A 22,585-nucleotide genomic window follows, 5' to 3' on the forward strand; every position below is an offset into this window, starting at 1 on the left:
CACTCACTCTCTGTTCAAATCAACTGTAACTTGTTGCTTTGCCGCTGCAAGTTGCTTATAGTGTGAATGAAGCTTAACAGGGCCCAGAATTCCTGGTTGAGTTAAATTTGTAATAATTCTGCTCTATAGCATGCTTACATGGAGATACAAATGGAGCTCCACCACTTAACGAAACGATTGTCATTTGGCAAGGTATACTCTCATTTAGTCCAAATATTTTTGTTTGGCAATTTTTTTGTTGAATTTCAGAGTACATCACAGCTCCTGCATTCACGCCTGACAGTAGACATCTATTTGCTGTGTGTGAGGCCGTAAGCTAATCAGTGAAATTGCTTTGCTTGTGTCAGAATTGGCATCCATGACCAGAGTGCTTTCTGTTACAAATCGTTTGAGACCAATTGCAATCTGCTCTTCGACGAACCTTTAAAAATAAAAATTTTCCAGAACAACAGGCTGATTTTAGAAGGTGATTTATATTTTCTCTAATTTTCCATGATTTCCAGGTTTTCCAGGAGGCGTGGGAACCCTGATTGCTACAGAACAAACACTGAGAAGTAATGCATCGATGAAATACAGCTTGGGAATTTGTTTTGATTCTCGCAATTTCTTCCACATATAAAGAGACCCTTGTCCTTGGATGGAGCTCACATATCAATATTGACCTTAGTAACAAGTCAGATGACTATCAGCTCCACTTTAACAAACTGCGTGTGTGTTTGTTTGTGCTTCCTCTTAGTCCTCTTCGCCCCGTGCCCTTGCTGTGCTCCAGCAAGTCCTGACTCAATCTGCCCCCAAATTGAACATGGATACAAACGGCTCCTTTCAGATGAGTGTGAGTTAGGTATAATCTAGCGCTGCTTGTGCCAGACAAAAATGTGGAGCAGCGACAGGGTAAGTGAGAATAAGCGAGAGGAGAGAGACAGAGCAAGAAAACAACAGGTTTAAAGAGAGTGAAGAAGAAAAACGAGAGGTGAATAATCAAGGCAATAAAATAGCATCTCTGGGCATACCGCATCATTCTCTCGCTCATAGAAGCAGATGTATCTGTTGAGGATCTCGATGAACAGCTGGACTTGCAAGGACGGGTCCATGCACTGGTTGGCAATCTTCAGAGCCTTCTTCAAGCATTCCATCACCCTCCGTCCATCACGGATCTGAAAAAAAGAAAAAAGATTTTATTACCGACTGCTGAACAATCTCAAATTATTTCATTTAATCTTGGAAAGCTGCACTCTTCAGCTTATGGGGTTATGTATTGGACTGGGAAGCTCTGTTGTTATGGGCAACACACACCTCCCAAGAACATGCTGTAGAGCCGAGAGCAGGAAAACAGCATGATCCTATCTCTCCGCATGCATTTATGAGTCACAATCACATTCTCTATTGATTCTCAGTAAAGAAAATAAGCACAACAGCCACATCAGGTTCCCTGTATTTAGGTGCATTCAAGGGGAGCGGCCCATTATTATTGATCCCCACAAAGGTTATAATGCACAATGCTCTGTAGTGAATGAGTCATGATGAATTTGTACAATAATAAATACCAGTGAAGGTCGAGGGAAGATATCATACAAATATGTTTTTATTGCTGATAATTTGCATTAATTTGCAAAGAAAATACGAAAAAATGTCTGATATTTTAAATATTTGAAAACTCTCAGATTGCTTTTGACTTTGTAACCTTGTACATGTATTAAGAGTGCATTTTCTTCATTTTCGTTTATGTATCAATTAATGTATTTAAATACAGCTTTTAATGTGCATTGCCATACACGCACATATACAAGCACTTTACAATCATATGAGATGATCTCTCCTTCCCACCACCAACATGCAGCATGAAAGTGTGCACCCTCTGTGGGCTCGCCAACACCATTTCCAACAGCAAACTGGTTTTCGCAGGTTCACGCAGGCCTCAAATTTTCTTCAATATCAGTTTAAGTTCTTTAAATTACAATCACACACACACACACACACACACACACACACACACGCACACACACACGCACACGCACACACACACACACACACACACACACACACACACACACACACACACACACACACACACAAACAAACAAACAAAAGCAGGGGCCGTGCTAGACCCCATTTACTGTGGCCCCAGTAAAAATTTGGTCTGGCCAAGTAAAGGCTTTTGAGCTACAATTTACAACACTCATCAGCCACTTTATTAAGTACACTTTACTAATACTGGGTTGGACCCACTTTTGCCTTCAGAACTGACTTAATCCTTCCTGGCATAGATTCAACAAGGTACTGGAAATATCCCTGATTTATTTTGGTCCATATTGACATGATAGCAACACACAGTTGCTGCTGATTTGTCAACTGCACATCCATGATGGGAATCTCCCGTTCCACCATATCCCAGAGATGCTCTATTGGATTGAGCTCTGGTGATTGTGGAGGACATTTGACTACAGTGAACTTATTGTCACGTTCAAAAAACCAAGCTTTCAAGCTTTATGACAAGGCGCTTATCCTGCTGGAAATAGCCTTAAAGGAAGGTGGGTTTAAAGGGATGGACATGGTCAGCAACAGTACTGTGCTGGGCAGTGGCATTGACGCTCAATTGGTACTAATGGGTCCAAAGTGTGCCAAGAAAATATCCCCCTTACCATTACATCTCCACCACCAGCCTGAACCATTAATAAAGGCAGATAGGATGCTAAATTGATGCTAAATTCTGACTTTACCATCTGAATGTTGCAGCAAAAATCAGACCAGGCAACATTTCTCCAGTCTTCTATTGTCCAATTTTGGTGAGCTTGTGCGAATTGTAGCCTCAGTTTCCTGTTCTTAGCTGACAGGAGTGGCACCTGGTGTGGTCTTCTGCTGCTGTAGCCCATCTGCCTCAAGGTTCAACATGTTGTGCATTCAGAGATGCTCCTCTGCATTCCTCGGTTGTAATGAGTGGTTATTTGAGTTACTGTTGCCTTTCTATCAGTTGGAACCAGTCTGGCCATTCTCCTCTGACCTCTGGCATCAACAAGGCATTTGTGCCTACAGAACTCACTTGCGCTTACTGGATATTTTCTCTTTTATGGACCATTCTCTGTAAACTCTAGAGATAGTTGTGCATGAAAATCCCAGCAGATCAGCAGTTTCTGAAATACTCAGACCAGCCCGTATGGCACCAACAACCATGCCACATTCAAAGTCACTTAAATCACCTTTCTTCCCCTTTCTGATGCTCGGTTTAAACTGCAGCAGATCGTCTTGACTATGTCTACATGTCTTAATGTACTGAGTTGCTGCAATGTGATTGGCTGATTAGAAATTTGCGATATCGAACAGTTGGACAGGTGTACCTAATAAAGAGGCCAGTAAGTGTATGTCAGTGTATTAAGAGTGGTCATTTCCTTGGACATTGGCTGCATAAAGGCAGTTTCCACTTCAACCACTGGACAAAACTAAAGTTCCTTGAAGTTCCTTATTCTTACTGAACATTGATGGCTCCTCTAGATGGAAATTGTTTGTATAAATGGAGTGATGATGAGTCAGGGAGGAAAGTCTTGATAAACGTAATTCAGAGTCAAGTGTCAGACAAAACATAATCCTATGAAATATATTTTGTGTGTGTTCTGTAGAATTGTCTTATAAAATTGAAATTTATTTGCAAATGATTTCACAAAAAAAAATCTTATTTCATATCATACCAGCCAGATTATTTAAAATGGTTTCCAGCTACATTAAGGATTGAGTTCTGTTATTCATTTAGAAATCATTCTTTTGCTTGCATTGCAGATGCGCTCAATGAACAAAAGTAGATCATTCGGAAAACGTCATTTAGAAAAACCAAGAGCTCACTCAAAACAAAGAAAAAATAAAGAAAAGTGATAAGAGTAATGAGGGGCCTGTGCCCCAATAGAGCTTTGTGTCCAGCAACAGCCCAGTATACAACCGATAATAGATATGGACCAAAATACATGGCAAGAATATTGGTAAGAATGAGTCCAGATATCCACAATGGTGCATTTCCCCATTTGAAAGATGTTGTGTTGTAACAATTGTACCACTCTCGTTTGAAAGCCCCCTTCCTTTGTACTCCTAATGTTTAATCTTTATTTAATTTTAGCTAATTTATGTATTTTTATTACTTTTCATTTAATATTTTACTACTCTTTTAATCATCTTACTAAATCACTTTCAATTACCACTGTGTACGAGTGTGTTCTAGAACTGTTAACCCAGGGCAAATTTATTCACGTTTCCATATATTCTCAGCATTCAGCAAATGCAGATTTTAATTCTTTGAATATGTAAATTAACAATAATGCCAGAAACCTCACAAAAAGTATTGTATGCATCAGCATAGATGAGTAAGAGTGGAAAAAAAATGTCAAAACAAGCAAGTGATGAAACACAGAGCAAGAACTTGCCCCCAGTTAAAAGGCGATAAATACTGCAGAGGATAAAGATGAACATGTGGCGATCACAGAAACTGCACCACACTGCCAAACTGTACAATGGTGCAATGCAGGAGCTGCTCACGTATCAGAATGAATCACCAGCATCCCCCCCCCCATCAAAAAAAACCCATTCACTAACAACATTAAATTCGAAGCAAAAGGAGCATCTAAATGCATTCAAGGAGCACTATGTAATGTATGAACAGTAGAAAACATAACATGTCTTCAGAGATTTAGAAAACATGCTCGTTTTGAAACGCTGGCTTTTCTGAAAACAATGCTCGAGCCAGCCAGTTCACTGTACTTTAAACTGTCCATTCTAGCCCAGAATTTCTGGTTTTATTTTGGCCTGTGTGATCATGTCCACAGCCAATTATCCCACCAGCTTGACACCCAGAGTTGCCCAGTTGGCCAGAAAAACACTCTGCTGACAGCTTACAGCAAACCAACTGAATCAGATATAGCGCTTTCTTGCCGGCCTAACAATCCTGGACAACTGTCTAAAAACCTCAGTGACTCTGTTGGCTTGCTGTTGTCACTGTCAAAAGTGCTTGTTCTTGTTGTATGTCCTCAAACTGACAAGCCATATGAGAGTAAAGCCTGGAGAGCAGGGCTTGGAGGAGGACACTACTTTTGAATTGTCAGTTTTACATATTGCTCTTTTAAAGAGATAGTTCACGCTCAAGTAGTGGACATTAAACATTTATGAATTTCTTCTGTTGAACACAAAAAGGAGAATATTCTGAAGAATGGTGGATAAAAGCTGCCACTGACATCCATAAAAACAAAAATACTATGCAAGAAAATGGCTGTTTTTTTCAACATTGTTCAGTATTTCTTCCGATGTGTTGTACAAGAGAAAAAGAAGTGGACGGTGAGTAAATGATGACAGACCTTCCATCTTTTGGCTGAACTGTTCATTTAAGTGAGCATGACTGGCCTTGAATGTATCCTGGATATTAGAAAACTGACTGATTCAATTAAGAATGAACTGAAAAACATATGGCATATAGAAAATCTAAACTTTACAGTAGCAATGCCTCAACAGAAAGGCCCAAAAACATGGTACACACCCCTGAGGAAAAGTGAAAGTTTGTGGTTTTCATTCAGATCAGTAAAACAAAGTTTAGATTTTCTTTCTCTGAAAGCATTTGAGAGTTTCCTTGGCTGCTTTTGGATTATTTTCCAGCTGAAGTGTCCACTCTGGTTTCATCTTCATCATCCTGCTAATGTAGATGTTGGACTGCAGCAGGTATTACAAATTTACACTGATGAAGGGCAGATGGTTGCTAAAGAACTACTGAGAGATTTCAGCTGCTGTCTGGGCTTTCACCACCTTTCGACACCTTCCTTTCTTTATGTGTTCAATACTTTTTTTTTGCATAATTTCATCTGATTACGCATAACTTAGTTTGTACATTAATTGACTTATAATCTGTATGATATTGTTAGAGCGCTAAATTTGAAAAACATAATTGACAACTGCATTGACATACACAATGTAAAAGTTACAAGTCTCATTTTTCTCCAAAACTGTTCATAACTTTATAAAGTCAATTAGATTAAAAGGTAAGAGTGTTTTAAACTTGAATACAAAATGAATGACTGATCATTTCTAGCTTTCAAATTGTCTGGTGCATATTCGTTTGTCTAATTCCTAATTCTTAGCTAGTTCTTAAAATGGAGTCTTAACATGGAGATTAAATTTAAACAACTGGTAGTTTGTTTCCATTTATTTTTGCAAGTCGTTTTTTATTTATTTGAAGATTTACTTGGCATACAGCAGGGAAATAAGTATTGAACGCGTCAGTTTTTTCCTTGGAATAATATTTCCAAAGGACCTGTTGACATGGAATGGAACCAGATTTTGGGAAAACCAACCAATACAAACATAAAAATAAAACAAAAAAATCAGTTATGTGTAATAACAATGAAATGACACGAGGAGAAAGTACTGAACTACTGAAACATTCTTAATACTTTATATCAAAGGCTTTTTTGATCATCTAGCTTAAAGATGCCTCTCATGTGAAGAATAAAATCACATGCATTGCTCAGGTCTGATTTTCTTTAACAGATTGTAAAAATCTTGATGGTTCTCAGGGCTGGACTGGGAGAAAAAATAAATAAATTAATTAAAAAAAAATAAAAAGCCCTGGCATTTTGGGCGGCTAGTGTGGCCCACTACATACAATCAAAATGCTACCCATATGTGCATGTCCAATATGTTGATCAACTCCCATTTTATAAAAACGCAAAAGCCATATATATTAAATAAATAAATACAGACATTAATCTCAATTTAATTTCTATATACTGTCCATAAAGATTTTTGTTGGTTCTGAAAAATATACTATTCATTCATTCATTTATTTTCCTTTGGCTAAGTCTTTTCTTCATGTGTTAAATATTTCTTCGCTGCATCATTTCATTTTATCACACATTACTTAACTTGTAAACTAATTACATTTGTTTTCTTTGCATATGTGGATTTCTTTAGTTGTTACCAACATCCGGGGATAATTTCAAGTCAACATCAACTGTCAACCTTTATAAATATATGTTTTCTGAGAAAAATGGTGACATGTTCAATACTTATTTTCCCTGCTCTATTTTCCTTTACTAGAATAGGACAGTTTTTAGAAAGCAAATCCACTTAAAGTATCCACTTGAAATACTTTGTCAATTTTGCATATTGCTCTTTTAAAGGGATAGTTCACACTCATTGTGGTTCTAAACATTTATGAATTTCTTCCGTTCTTCCACACAAAAAAGTTAAATGTTTAGCTATATATCTATTTATTTAATATTATGTGTATTTTAATCTATTTGATATACTTTTAGCCTTTTATCTCATTGTAGAGCACAGTGGTCAACTATTGTTGCACTCATTTGTGCTTTATGAAAATCAATGTCTGCACACTGACCACGAGACTATCGAATGCCAAATGCAATCCATTTAGATATCCAGCTACTTAAAAGCAGAACTAAAATCACTGATCACAATCTACTGATCACCTACTAAGTAGTTCTAGTGTGGAAAGAAATTAATGTAGCTACCACATATTCATATCTAAAGTGAACATTAACAGGTGTAAGAAAAAATGATAAGCAGCATTATACAATATAGTGTAATCTTTAAGCTTTTTCAAATATAAAATTATCATATAACATCACATCATAATCAAATTAATATACTTAAATGAACTCTTCTAACAAGGCCAGGGTGGATAAATATGGTTCAGAATTTGTGTTTTAATATTAAGACCATTACTGATGACCTTCGTCTTGTCTCTGCATCAAGCGTGTTTGTACTCGGCCTTGTCTTGACTTAAGGTTTTATTTCAAAATCAGCTGCAACTACAGATATCTCACTAAACTGCTAGTACACCGTGGAATTTATTTGCTAACATCATCACTGAGGCTGAATGGAAAATTCCTACTTCAAAGGCAATCAATAACCTATTTCTCAACATAAATAATAACATATTTGATTTCTTTGAGAGCTGTTTTCATGAACATGAGCATTGCAAACTTCATAGATTTTAAACTAAAGTTCAATAAAAAACAAGATGTCCTGACTTGGTCTGGACTGCAGAACACCTAAATTTTTACAGTGAGCTTAGAAAACTCTTCATTCTGTGAACAGTGCCAGAGGAAAACACAGAATTCACACTAACATATGAGAGGTCAAGATACACCGGCTTAGAGAACGGCACATTCTGAACCGACTGTGAACAGCCTACACAAATTGAGGTTTCGAAAATGAATCACAGAGTTTTAGTGAATTTTCTGGCAGATTCATTTACAGTTGTGAGCAATTTACCCTTAATTTTCACCTCAATACAAATGACTCAGAACATCTTCCACCTACAGCATCTTGACAAAGAAAAAAGCCTCAAGAAAAGCAGAAATGACGGCTAATACCCGAATATCCTTCTCATGTTCATCCCTAAAATAGCATGCTCAATTGCTAAACACCCACAAAGACTTCACAGAGAGACACTTCAAACCTAAAAATGAAACAAACCGTTCACAAACATAATGACATGATCATCCTGACTGACCCAAATCTAACAGGTTATGTAAAATACACTCATTTTATAATTAGACACTGACTACCGTCACAAACACAGCCCCATTGGGGGAAAAACAAGTGCGTAAAGCAATTATTCTCCCCAAAAAATGAAATGTACTCACCATTTACTGACCTTCATGCGGTTGCATATCTTTATGATGTTCTTTCATCAAAAAGAAAAAACATTGGAAATCTGTAACCGCTGACTTTCATAGTACACTCAAAACAATAAGGTTCACTGTTTGTTCAAACTACTTCTTTAAAATTAGCTGAAACAACACAAATCTTAAGGCTATTTTTGGGTGACAACTTAATTGTATTAATGTTCAATACACTTAAATGTGAAAAAACTAATACGTTAACATAATTCCTTCATGTTGCCTCAATACATATCGACTGTGTGGAACCCAGCATTTATTACAGTGGTTATTTCTCAATATGCGTTCTTGTCTGTACTTCTTGAATGTGAATGTGAGAATGTGGTTGTTTTAAACTTGAATAGGCAGTTTATTCACAAAGATATCGAGTCTTTGGCGATGTGCCCCAGGAGAGCCCCTGCCTGTCAGTGGGAGCTTCGTCATCACCTGTCATGCCGAGAGCAGCTTTAATCGGCCAGTCCTTCTTAAATCTACCTCTGCATTGCATCTGTCCATTGAAGTGAAAACATGATATTTAATATGTCTTGTGCACATCTAACATAGATAGCTTTTGGTCTTTTAAATCTATTATTTGTTCTCAGATGCATTATTTTGGCAGTATTTTGTCACGTTTTATAATTGTCCTTAATTATGTTACGTGTTGTTCGATGTTTGTCTTTGTTTACCAAATTGCTTAACATTATCTTTATTTTATTGTTTACGTCTTGTACTTTATACCTTTATAATGTTCATTGTAGTTTATTAAATCTGATAATCAAAGACACGAGTCTGTGTATAATTACACATTTTACTTCACATTTATAGTGATTTATGTTTAAATTTTCTTACATCAAAAATATTGATTTATAATTAAAATAATATATCTGCATCAGCAATTAAGGGGCCGAGCACTTCAGAGCCAGAATGAGCAAAGCAGTCCAGAGGCCAAAAGCAACAAGGTTAGTAAGCAGCATCAGACCAAGTGAAACAATGAGCTTTTGAATAAATTTGAAGTATGACAAAATGGCTGACCTAGAAAAATCAGACATTGTCCGATTCAGCATCCTCTGCTCAATGTAAAGAGTTTTTATGAATTTTGGACAAACGGTTGAGAAGTTATAAGCAAAAAAATCCATTTTTTTTTGTACCTCCGGACCACTAGGGAGCAGTGTGCCAAAACGCAGCAGATAACCTCAGACCATAGTTGTTATTGACCTTATTCTTCAATGCAGAAGTGCGCTCATTTTTGTGATTGTTTTAGAACTTCCGATTCAGCTGTCTATGGGAGAAATGACTAGGAATAATAAACGGCAGAAAACGGTCAAACTACTTACTCTACAAACAAGTGTTTGCATGAAAACACAGACAAAGTAGAATAATATAATAACAAAATATCAGTTTGCAACATCAAGCAGCAAAATGAGCTGTTTTTAACGTCTAAAAATGAATGGAAGTGAATGAGACCGGAAGTCTCGAGCCAAAATGATTCAAATAGCTGCGCCCGCTCGTACGCGGAGAATAAGGTGAATAACACACACCAAGTTTGGTGTGATTACCATTTTCACAATCTCTACGTTAGATTTCTTCACAAGTTAAACAAAAACGGTTCGTCTAATCAACTGAAATTCCGTAACTTTTGGTCAGCATGGTCTGTAGATCATGTGATTCAATTTTGGTAAAAATCGAACACACCGCCTAGGATGAGCTCGTTCAAATAGGTTTTGCGAAAAATTCGAAAGAGCAAAAAAATTTTCATGACGGAAAATAGTTTTGAATCAGCTTGATTCAGAGGAAAGAAGAATTTTGATTGTAGCCCATTCAGTTCAAAAGTAAAAAAAAAAAAAACTTGGCCCCTAATTAATTATAAGGCTGTGTTTTATATAATTAATTAATTTTATTGTTAATGTACAGTGAAACCGATAAATTCATGGTGAGGTAAGAGACATTATAAAGTACACTGCCGTTCCATTTGAAGAAGGACCAATCTTGTGTCCTCGCGTCCTTGGTATTGAGAAACAGGCAGTATCAGAAAAACAAATATTAAGAAAGTCATGGTTGCAGGTTTCCAGCATTTTTCAAAATACCTGCTTTTGTGTTCAACATAAACTAGTGGAAGATTAGTAAATGATAACAGAATTTTCATTTTTGGGTGAACTATGCCTTTAAGCAAATCTCATGACGAGGTCATAACTTCTCTTAAGACTATTCAATGAGACTTACATAACCTGCAGTCCAATTACATCTTAAGGCCAGTTTACCTCCCAGTCACAAAAGAACAACTCTTTTTAGACACAAAATGTTCTGAAAAACAGATTTCACTAAAAAACAGAACCCACCTCGTCTCCCCCTTTGTCAGTGTTGCGTCCTGACCAGAAAAGGTGGGCACAGATGCTGACGGCGCGGCATTGATCAGGCTTCTTCAGCAATTTGGAGGCCGCCAGAGCACACTGGGTACGCAGTGGCTCGTGGTTCTCTTCGCTGAAGCACCGCGTGCGCTCAAACGTGCCAATGATCAGCGTAATGGCGGCCAGCTGTGCCTTGGAATCGCTGATCTCATCTTCATACAGAGAGAATGCCTTGGGACACACAGATGCAAGATTGAGAAGAACTTTCTTAAAAATTCTGCTGGGGTGTGAGAATAAGTGCAATATTTCGATGAGCTAGTCTTCCTCTGAGGACATTACCATTTCATTGTGAATAATAATGAGTATGAGATAAAGGAATCGGTGGAGAGTACTCATCTTGATAATGAACTATCAGGCATTAAACCAGAATGATTTTCTACCTGAGACATGAACTCGTAGGCCACAGTTTCATGGTTTTCGAAGCCGATCTCGCCTGCCGCCAGAGCGCCCTGGAGGAAGAGCCTTAAGGGTAACTCAGCCAGCTCGGCTTTGATCAGAGCACTGATGGTCTGATGGGCGAATGAAAAAATCTTCTGGCATTTCTTTTCCCATTTATCATCCTGTGGAGGAGAAAGATCGACACACGTATATAAAAAACCTTTCTATTATAAACTGTGATTTGAATGAAAGTGCATTTCATTAAGTGTGAAAGTATAACAGATGAGGCTTGCGTAACTGTTCTTCCACAAGAAAGGCAAAGTGAACTTTCTTCTCCTCTCTCTATGGATGCCAAATGAGCCTTTAAACGCATCCAATATGCCAGCTTCTTGGATAGAAAACCATTTTTCACTTTTTAAAATGACCATCATTTCTCTCATGTCAGAACTCTGACTCTGAGAAGGGACATAACTTGAAGTAAAGTAATTTATAGTTAATTTTAGGGTTGCATGGTTTACCAGTATTATGGTAGTATCGGGACACTATGGCTCCAAAATACTGCCGGTGCCACTGTAGTTTGTAAACGGTAGTATCGTCATTAACAGTCCATCTATTAAATGCATAATGTTGCAAATAGAAAACTCACTAAAATGCTCAAACGCTTGTGCAACAATAGACCATTTTATTAGAATTATTTTAAACTTTGACCACTTCATATTGCCTAATTTGATCTTTTGGTAAAGAATTTGGTATAATTTGTATCTTGATTTTAATGTATTTTTTGTTGGTCGGTTATCTCCAAAATAAACAAAAAGAACTAATGCATTTTAGGTGTAGCAATGTGCAAATACTTGTTTCAATATGGCCTATTAGAACATATAAAACATAGTATTTCTGACAATTTTCTTTATTTCTAGGATTTAAATTACGAATTACAGTATCTCAATCCTACCTGGTATCACGTTACTTCAGCTGGTATAGTATTGTAATGTGAATTAATGGTATCGCGACAACGCTTGCTCATTTAAAGCTAATTATTAGTTAATTATTCTCTGTACACAACAGATGGGCTGCTGACCCCTTTCTGCTGACCTGCTTTCTCAGTTGTACAACAATAGTTTCAACAGTTGACTAGTTAAAAAAAATCTATTTCTATTCAATGTTTTACATAGATGAGTAATTACACAGAGGTTTTATTATAAAATCAACACAGCCGCCAACCTAAATGTAAAAATAAACTGAAAAACTAAATGTTCAACTTTTAATCATAATGATTACAAAAACTGAAAAAAAATCACTTAGAATTAAACTGCATTTTTTCTCTCTAAGTATTCCACCACATAGTAAAATAAAAACATATGTTTGGGCACATAGGGCTGCTGAAATGTTTGGCAGAAACAGGTATTAGCTGCATTTCTATAACGGTGCACATTAACTTTTCAGCATCTGTAGTGTGGACCATGTGGACAGTTAAGCATGTCAATGGTGTAAACTCTATAAAAGGGAAGTTTTTTTTTTTTTTTTTTGAAACATGAACTTACGTTTAGCATGGATGAACTTTAAAATTTTGTTGTTTAACATGAGTCATTTTTCTTTATCCTTCTCTTTAGTTTGTCCTCTTCTCTACAGTAATAATTATAGCAATATACATGAAAAAAGTGTTTGATTACTAACTATATATATTTTAATGCTCAGATTTATTTGCAGATTGATTAAATAATTTTGATTAGTTGTTTGAATATTAACTTTATTTTCCTTTTCGGAAGACTAATTTTACCTAAATTTTTGTCAAATTTACAAAAAAAAAAAATTTCACTATCAGTTTTAGGCCAACTGAATTTTCATTTATAGTTTTACAATTAATCTATTAATTCCACTGAAACATAGTACACTCACCGGCCACTTTATTAGGTACACCTGGTTAACTGCTCGTTAATGTAAATTTATAATCAGCCAATTACATGACAGTAACTCAATGCATTTAGGCATGTGGACAGAATTTGGTGTCAACAACATGGATGCATCCTGCCTTGTATCAATGGTTCAGGCTGATGGTGGTGTATTGGTGTGTGGGATATTTTCTTTGCTCAATTGGGAATAATGGGCACTAAAGTGTGCCTTGGGTCAATACCACAGACTCCCAGAGTATTGTTGCTGACTATGTCCATTCCTTTATGACTACAGTGTACCCATCTTGTGATGGCTACTTCCAGCAGGATAACTCACCATGTCATAAAGTGTGAATCATCTCAGATGGGTTTCTTGAACATGACAATGAGTTCACTGTTCTCAAATGGCCTCCACAGTCACCAGCTCTCAATCCAATAGAGCACCGTTGGGATGTGGAGGAACGGGAGATTCGCATCATGGATGTGCAGCCGACAAATCAGGACCAAAATCTCTGAGGAATAATTCCAGCACCTTGTTTAATCTATGCCATGAAGGATTAAAGCAGTTCTGAAGATAAAAGGGGGTCCAACCCAGTAATAGTAAGGTGTACCTAATAAAATGACCGGTTAGTGTATATTCACCCAATTTTACACAAACTAAACGCATAAAAAACAAGCAATTTAATAATTTGCTATAATGTATAATGACGATATAAAAGCAGAATAAAATAATATCATAGTTGACACTGTCAAGTGTTAGAAAAGGGATGTTGATTTGGTGGTCCTGGGCATCAAAAGACTTGTCGACCCCTGCTGTACTAAAGCATTGTTTATATTTATGAGAACATCAATGGAATTGCAGCCCATTAAAAGCATTTCTAATCATTCTCTTATGATCTTCCATTTCACTTCGGACAGAGCTTCTAAAGGTTGCCATGTAGAGCGAAGAAAGCGCATCGTTTTGAGTTATATCATATCAGATGAGAGTGGGATGTTTGTTGGCTGAATGTGGGACATACTGAAGAGGAGTTCTCTTTGTAACGAAAGGCCAGTTGATACGCAGCGAACACCAGCGGGGGAAGAGTGTGGCGAATCCTCTGGTTCCCTCCAGCGCCAAAGTGTTTCCTGGCAGTGTTTAAAATCTGTAGGAGGCACAAAAGAAAGCGTCGATGAATCGATCTGAGTAATTCATTAAGCAGCACGATGACCTCATCAACTGGAATCAAACAACTTTCACCGGGAGCTAATTAGATGAGATTTGGCTGATGTCAAACAATCATGACATCGTCAGTCATTTGCTTATGATGTTCCATTACAGGATTATTTCTCTTCGGGATCCAGAGCTTGGGAAATGATCAAAGAAACATGCTGTGCTTTCCCCACAAATAAGGAGCACTTAACTGCAGTGCATTTTGATAGACTTCTTTGAGTGGGGTCTAACAATGCTTTGCTCTGTCATATGATGAAAGGAGAGGGTAAAAGAGGAATAAGATGTGTACCAGATACTGCTGGTCAGGGTCGTCTGAATGCAGCAGATGAATGAAGCGGCCCACTAGACTCTGTTCCTCTGCAAAGTCCTCTGGGTCCGGATCCTCAGCAGGCTGATCAGGTTGGTCCTGGATCAGCGTAGACACGAGGTTCAGGATCGCATCAACCTGCATGGAAAGGATCATGAAGTTATGCCTGGAATGCAGGGTGTTTGTGTGTGTGTGTGTGTGTGTGTGTGTGTACACATAATGTATATATAAAACATACAAACAGAATGTTGTTTGGTGGTCCTAAAATATACCAAAAAGTGCATTTTTATTGTATTTTGTACAGTATTGTGATATTGTGATGTATATAAAGAAGTGTAGATGTATTTAAAGCTAAACTGATTTCTCAAACCCATCCTATTGTAGAGGAACATTGACAAGCGAGCTAATGTAAAGCTGTATTAGCTTTTAAATTGGAGTGTAACGATACACCAAAGGCACGATACAGTTCGGTTCATGGTTTTGGAGCCATGGTTCGGTTCGGTTCGACTTCTGTTTGCTGTGGGGTTAGGGTTGATGTCTTTACAGCAATGCTAAGGAACAATAGATTTACTTAATAACAAGAACAACTAAACTTTTACTTTATTAACTTTGCCATCACATTTTTAGTACAGTCAGGATACCCGAGTAAACAACAAAAATTAAATAAATACCTCCAATATGGACTAGTCAGAAAAAACAATTCTCTTTAGTGCAGCCATCTTAACTAAGGAATACTGCTAATTGCAGTTTATGTCAAATAAAACTACGAAAACAGACATAGTGGTGCTCATTTTGATAATCCAAGTTTTCATTTAGATAGGCAGGTTTCCATTTAAATTAATGAAAAATATATACATATAATGTGTTTGTAAAGTGTTTTTTACATGACATATTTACCAGTAAAATACATTGCAGTTTTGTCTGAAACTAATGTTATGGTTGTAGCTGTATATAGGTTGTATTTTTGCCTCCCATTCTCTCTCTATCTCTCTCTTTCGCTCTCTCCATGTCATTTCTGTAGGTCCGCCTTCACGACAGCTGATTGGTCCAGAGACCGATCTATCATCATTGGGCGATGTAGCGCGGGGATATAAACAGGACGTCAGGAAAAGCGGAGGAGAGCACTTTTTCCTTTTATCTCGTTTTTCGTATATTTTGCTGACATGATTATGATTTTCATTGTTTTTGCTTAACTTTTGTTTGGGTAAAATTATTTTGCATTACTTTTGCCCATTTTGAGAAATTTGGTGATTTTTGGTACACCACTGGAAAACCAAAATGTTCCCACACAGGCGACTTAAATGTGTCTGGGGGATCTGCAATCTCAATACTATGCGAAGCAGCCATCCTGCGTATACAGTAACCGAGCGTGACCGCTCACTCAAGTCACATGACATGACATGCACTTGGAAAATACTAACTTTAGAATATAATATTTAGAACAAAAGCTCATCATTATTAATACAACTTAATCAAATGTGATAAAATAAAGATGTGTTTAAATTGGTTCAATTAGTTAAGAGACAAGTGACGTCAACCTCAACAATATGCAGCAGGGGGCGTGAGAGTACAGCGGTACACCACGAGAGTTTCGCATTACGTATCTGGTTGGTGTATTGCGATATTTCAGTTCGGTTTGTAATATCGTTACACCCCTACTTTTAAACGTCAAATGCTTTATCCCGACAGAAATCAGAGATTTCAACATTCTCAAATTAAGGCTAATAGACCCGGATAATTCCATCGTAGCTTGGCTTCATCCTGCCATTATTTGTGCAATTTTGTGGTTTAAAGTCAACGGATTTGAACTGCAGCTCTTATGTAGCCAGAGCTCCCTGTTGGTAAAATGAGTGGGTGAAAGAAAAGAAAGGGCTTTTTTTGGCACAGTCCTCAGAAAAGCTCCAAAACTCTTCAACAGAGGAATATCAATATACTCCTGCATCAGTGTGAATGCCAGGCCTGTCTGATTAATAGCTGACCTGTATCCTCTGGAGTCAAAGATTTTAGGGTGAATTAACAATGCACCTTTGAAGAAAACAGACAGAGTAAACCCCTGGGCTTGTGTGAAAGCCGTATAAAGCCAAAGGCAATCAAAAACCTCTGCAGTGCTTTAAGCCCACGGCACACAGCGTAATAAAAGATGAAGCCAACCGCAGACCACCTGAACCTGTCAGTCTCCTTCAATTAGAGGAGCAAATGACTCAAAGCCCTGTTACATATTCATATATTGAAAACGCCACTTGAAAGTTTGCTAATTTAAAAGAAAATTCTGCATAAATTTAACAAACATGAGAATGTCATCTCATAATCCACCAATCCTTATACCCCCCACCCCCCACACTTATAGAGCGGTGCATGAATGACATCAAAACCTGTACGAATAATTTACTGTCGCTTCCTTCAAGATTTACCTATGATGTTTTTTTTCAGTAAAAAATGCCTGTGGTAAAAATAACTCAATGACACTTCAACACTTTGCTTTACGAAATAAATTAGATGCACCTATATCAAACACATGAATTTTAAAGCTGTTATTTGTATTTTATAAAATACATTTATTTAAATATATACTACTTTTGGAATATTATTCATTCATTCATTCATTACTTCATTTTCCTTTGGCTTAGTCCTTTATTTATCAGGGGTCACAACACCAGAATAAACCGCCAACTTTTCCAACATATTTTTTACGCAGCGGATGCCCTTCCAGCCACAACCCAAAACTGGGAAACACCCATACACTCTTGCATTCTCACACATACACTACAGCCATTTTAGTTTATTCAATTCACCTATAGCGCATTTCTTTGGACTGTGGAAGAAACCAGGAGCACCCAGAGGAAACACCAGTAGTACATGCAAACTCCACACCAAAATGTCATCTGGCCCAGACAGGACCTGAACCAGCGACCTTCTTGCTGTGAGTGCTAATCTTTGAGTGACCATGCCATCCTTTTGGAATACTAAATGAATTATTTTAACATATAAAAAAGTAACTAGATATGAACATCTGGAGAGCAAATGATGTTGTACAGCAAAATGTATCATCAAATTATGTTTACCAAAGACATTGACTGAAAACCTCATACGACAAACTCGAAGGAATTAGTGGCGAGTTATTCTTCATCCCTGCACCAAAACAAAACAAATACAAGCATCTTTGTTAAAGTGCTGTTGTGAAGTAAAACAAATGAGAGACTGTTCGCTTTAAAGAAACTTTTGAAAGTACTGCTGGTTCAGAAGTGATATTTAATAATGTTACAAAGCTTTCAATTTTAAATAACTAATGTACTTTTGAAATCTCTATTTATCAGAGAGAAAACTAATCAAAGTGTTTACTAAAATATCAAATGGAATAGCAGTCATTTTCACAGAATTTCATCAGTGATAATAAGAAACATTATTTGAGCATCATGTCAAAAAATTTGACACCTTACTGAAAAATCACTTTAAAAAAAACATGAAAAATAAAAGAATAGCTATTTCTATCGCAATAACATTTCCCAATATTACTGTATTCGCGGTATTTTTGATCAAATAAATGCATTACTGCTAAATAAAAAGAACTTCTTTCAGAAACGGGAAAAAAAGTTGATTCCAAACTAGAGGTTTACCTTCCGAATAAAATGCGGTAGCAGTCGGCAACTCTTATGAACAGGAGCGTGCGGTTTAACAATATAGTGTTCCCGAGTCCTGACGTTATTTCGGAACAGCATATCAGTAAATTCCTCATTCTAATTAAACACTGGTACAGCCAACGAGCCAACAGGCTGAACGCATGACCAGTGCTTTCTGAACGTGCTTTTTATTTATTTTTTCACACAGTCTGTGCGTGCATCATCAACATAACAATTCTCAGAGTGGGCTTTTACCAACATGGGAGAGCAAAGTGAAGATGTGCTGTCGTTCAGCTTGCATTAGAAAACGGTCAGTTTACTGTTAGGAAACCCACATCAGGCAAGTCTGATGTATGGAAGTCTTTTTACCCTTTGCGTGATGTGATACTACCTCAAAGTTGTACCCTTTAGCAGTCACAATACTGGAACCTCATGTTTAAGGTGGCACTCATGTTTCACCACAAAGGGGCAAACAAAACTGATGTTTAGCCTACAATCCAATTTAAACATGAGATTTTGGAAACCAGATCTAAATTTAGCAGGAACAGTCAAGTCGGGTAGAAAATTATTCTAAGCCGGTAGCAGGTGAACAAAGGCTGAATCAGGGTATATGCAGGGATTCTAAAGGTAATTTCAATACCTTTTTAAGACTTTTTAAAGACCTTCTCAGAATATTTTAAGACCTCATCGCCACTTCAAGTTCTAATCAGTCTCAAACCTTTAACTAAATAAACAGTTGTTAACAAATAGTTGTAGTTAAATAAATCAATGGAGCACAACCATGCAACAGAACTCAGATAAGCTTAGAAGAAACAAAGCTTGAAAGAATAAATTACGCGGTTGTTTTCAGTGACAGGCTTCAGCCACTGTTTAAACAAGTCTTTCTCCAACCTACATTTTCCCATTTCGCCATCTGTTTCACTCTATGGTTTCGCTACATGTGGAGAGCATCAAATCACCTTCCCACGTTTGTCGCAAATTACGTGACATTAAGAGGAAGGACGAAGGAGCTTGGCCGGACGTGCCCCGGCCCAAAGCAATCGCATGGATCGAGCACGCAGTGGTTATTATTAGGAGGAAAATAAATATATTTATGCTTAATTAAAGTCAAACACTTTAGACAATGCTTGAACAAAATTTAAGACCTCGTAAAAACGCAATTAGACTTTTTAATACCTTTTAAGGGCCTTCATTTTGCCATAATTGATTTATCAACTTTTAATACTTTTTAAGACCCTGCTGACCCCTTGTGAATATACAGCGGGAGCAGGACAAAAAAAATCTGTCCAGTGCAGACCTCTACTGCAAACATTTAAACATCAGTTTATGTCCATATTGAAGAGATAGAAAATATTTTTAGGGGTCTCACAGAAATTCTAGTCCTACTGTACTACAATTTTGTGAAAATTAAAAGAAATAAACACATCTGGTGAAAGTACTGTATATGATACAAACCTGATCTTGAGCCACTATGATTGTGTTGTAGTCCAGAATGTTGCTCAGCACGTAGCAGCTCATGCTTTTGCGTGACTCATAATCGAAGTACTCGAAGAGCGGTGGGAAATGCTTGAGCTGGAGCACAGTGAGGATATTATTGTACGTGTCCACAGGGATCTTTAGTAGCCTGGTCAGTTCCTTGGACACCGCGCTGCTGGTGGCAATGCTGCACAAAAACACATGAAAGAAATCAAACAGAAGCAGGAACACTAATGTAGTAATGAGTGACCTTACAACTGTGGTTATATGCAGTTTAAAAGAAAATAAAAGGAATTTCCCAACCCACGCATACCTACACTTTTATATAACCCAGGCAAAGCAGCACAGCTATGTGGCAAAATCACTCCAAGATGTTTATTGTGGCAAAATAAATGATTCACGAAAAATAAATTCAACATTTACAAATATTTTAACCCTATATCAGGTGAAGAACCATATATTGCAACTTCATTGACAATCATTCAATAGTCATAAAAGTTAGATCAAAAGTCTTATAAGACAGTTTATAAGTAAATACAGTTTTTTAGTATTTTAATGAGTGCACTACAAAGGGTTAAATAGATAACAGGAAAAACATTAAATTTTTACCGAAACACAACTCACAAGAGTAGGAATGAGCCGGTATAAGATTCTGTTCAGTGCTTCGCACACATAGGTTTTACTTAGATGGGCTGCCCAGGTATATTAAAGGCTGCCCAAGTATATTTAGTCACACATTTTATTTCACTGTTATTAACATCCTTTACATGTTTTTGTATAGGCCCAATCTAACCAAACTTCCGCGATCAATCAAGCAGTGGAAAATTTACCCGTTTCGCTCTGTGTGCACGAGACCGGTCAACACTTCCACAGACTCCGCTCTGCAGATCCACAGAGACCCGCGCCTTTTTGGAACTTCCGTAAAAAAATTCGTAAAATGTCTGGGATTCAACTTTTGCTTTCTCAAGCTTGTATGCATTTTTGCAACACTTTTAACTCAAGCCTACCTTTCCTTGGCTTCGCAACTGACTGCGTGTGACAGTTGCGAGAGCGAGAGAAACATTAAACAATTAGTTTTTTTAAAAATATAAACGACTCAGAAAAACTTTACTATGTACTCGAAGAGGACGAAATGGCTGATCTAAACTGGCTGCAAAATGTATGTACACCATTAGTAATGGTTAATCAATGCATTTGCGTTATTTAAATAATCTACAGGTTTAAATCTTGAAATTATGATAATTTTGTAATTATGATTTTTAGAGATATTGTCTGTTTCTATTCCTATTTCTGTCATTTATTTCTCATTTGCTGAACTACATGGTTTCAATTTACTATGACCTTTTATGTGAAGCTGCTTTGACAATCTACATTGTAAAAGCACTATACAAATAAAGGTGAATTGAAATGAATTGATTATTTTATTAATTTCATGATGTTAATAAATTACAAAGGTTATTTTACATACATATCTAAAATGGCATTCAAGTTTGCTTTGAAGTTGAAAGAAAGAGAGAAGTAGATTTTACTCTGTCAGTGAGTGCACGTGGCTCCTGAATAGTGTAAGAGAAATAGTGGATTTTTCTTTTTTTCTTACCTCATCCCATTAAAAAGAAACAGTGCATAACGGAGTATAATAATATAACAATCATAAAAATATTGTTAAAATTGAAATTATGTATTGTTTGTTGCATATAGTTAGCCATTTATGTGATATAGGTAAATGATGAGTTTCAATTCGGCTACCAACGGAAGTATATTTCAAACCTGTGGGAAGCACTGGATAAAAATATTACAGTTTTATGGTATTGTGATTACTGCTCTAAAATTCGTTCTTTTTAAATGTCTTGGGGAAAACCAGCAACAACTTACCCCCCATTGAACAATAAATATTTAATTTTAAGAAACATTTATAATGTTTTGGAATATGTCAAGCTAAATAATTAAAAATAAATCACTGACTTCTGCCATGTTCTTTAGTTTCAAAAATAGACAGATTTCTTTAGAACTTAAAAATGCATCTTTGGATATCTTTCTTTTCTATGGGTACAGTAAATAACCCACTGTAATGTTTAGGTCCATAGTTAGTATATAGCATAATTGTAAGTGATGTGTTTTTCAGATGTTTGTTGCTTCGTGGGCTGACCAGTAGCTCTTATAGTGGATGCTCAAGATACTGTTGCCCTAAGTAAAAAACTAAATAGTCTTTGAGAACAAAATAACAACAACTCACTTATACCCTGAAACTATATAACCAAAAAATTTTGGTTTTAAAAGTGACTTTTCAAACCATGGTAAACCATGAAACCAGTTATTGTTCCATGTCTACACAGGAGTGCTGAAGTGTCAGCTAGTCTCAAACACCAGCCCTTAGCATGACTGACCTGTGCAGTGATCAGTCATTCAGTGTGACTGTAAACAGTGAGTCATCATGTCTATGTGGCTTCCCATCCACCCTCAAAATTACTGGGTGTCTGATAAGATTTTAGACGTCATCAAAACAACACACAAAAAACCTTTTCATTTGGGGGAGCTATTATTAACACACGAGGACAAAAGGAAAATGCTTACGAAGACAGCAAAACAACTAGATTTCATAGCTGCATTTTAATGGAGGATTTGCATAATCTGTTTTGACGTTTAAGTATTTTACAC

The 22,585-nt window shown here is 36.8% G+C and overlaps 1 protein-coding gene across 1 annotated transcript in view; it reads right to left on the minus strand.

The window, feature by feature from the left end:
* Positions 1-22,585, minus strand: part of vps35 (VPS35 retromer complex component) — a 61,028-nt gene that overhangs the window by 7,016 nt on the left and 31,427 nt on the right. The window contains 6 exon segments of the mRNA XM_056461961.1: positions 1,011-1,154; positions 10,985-11,224; positions 11,434-11,613; positions 14,340-14,462; positions 14,820-14,975; positions 19,910-20,117. Coding sequence (XP_056317936.1) covers positions 1,011-1,154; positions 10,985-11,224; positions 11,434-11,613; positions 14,340-14,462; positions 14,820-14,975; positions 19,910-20,117 — 1,051 coding nt within the window.

Source organism: Danio aesculapii, chromosome 7, assembly GCF_903798145.1.
Source record: "Danio aesculapii chromosome 7, fDanAes4.1, whole genome shotgun sequence".
Taxonomy (NCBI): Eukaryota; Metazoa; Chordata; class Actinopteri; order Cypriniformes; family Danionidae; genus Danio; species Danio aesculapii.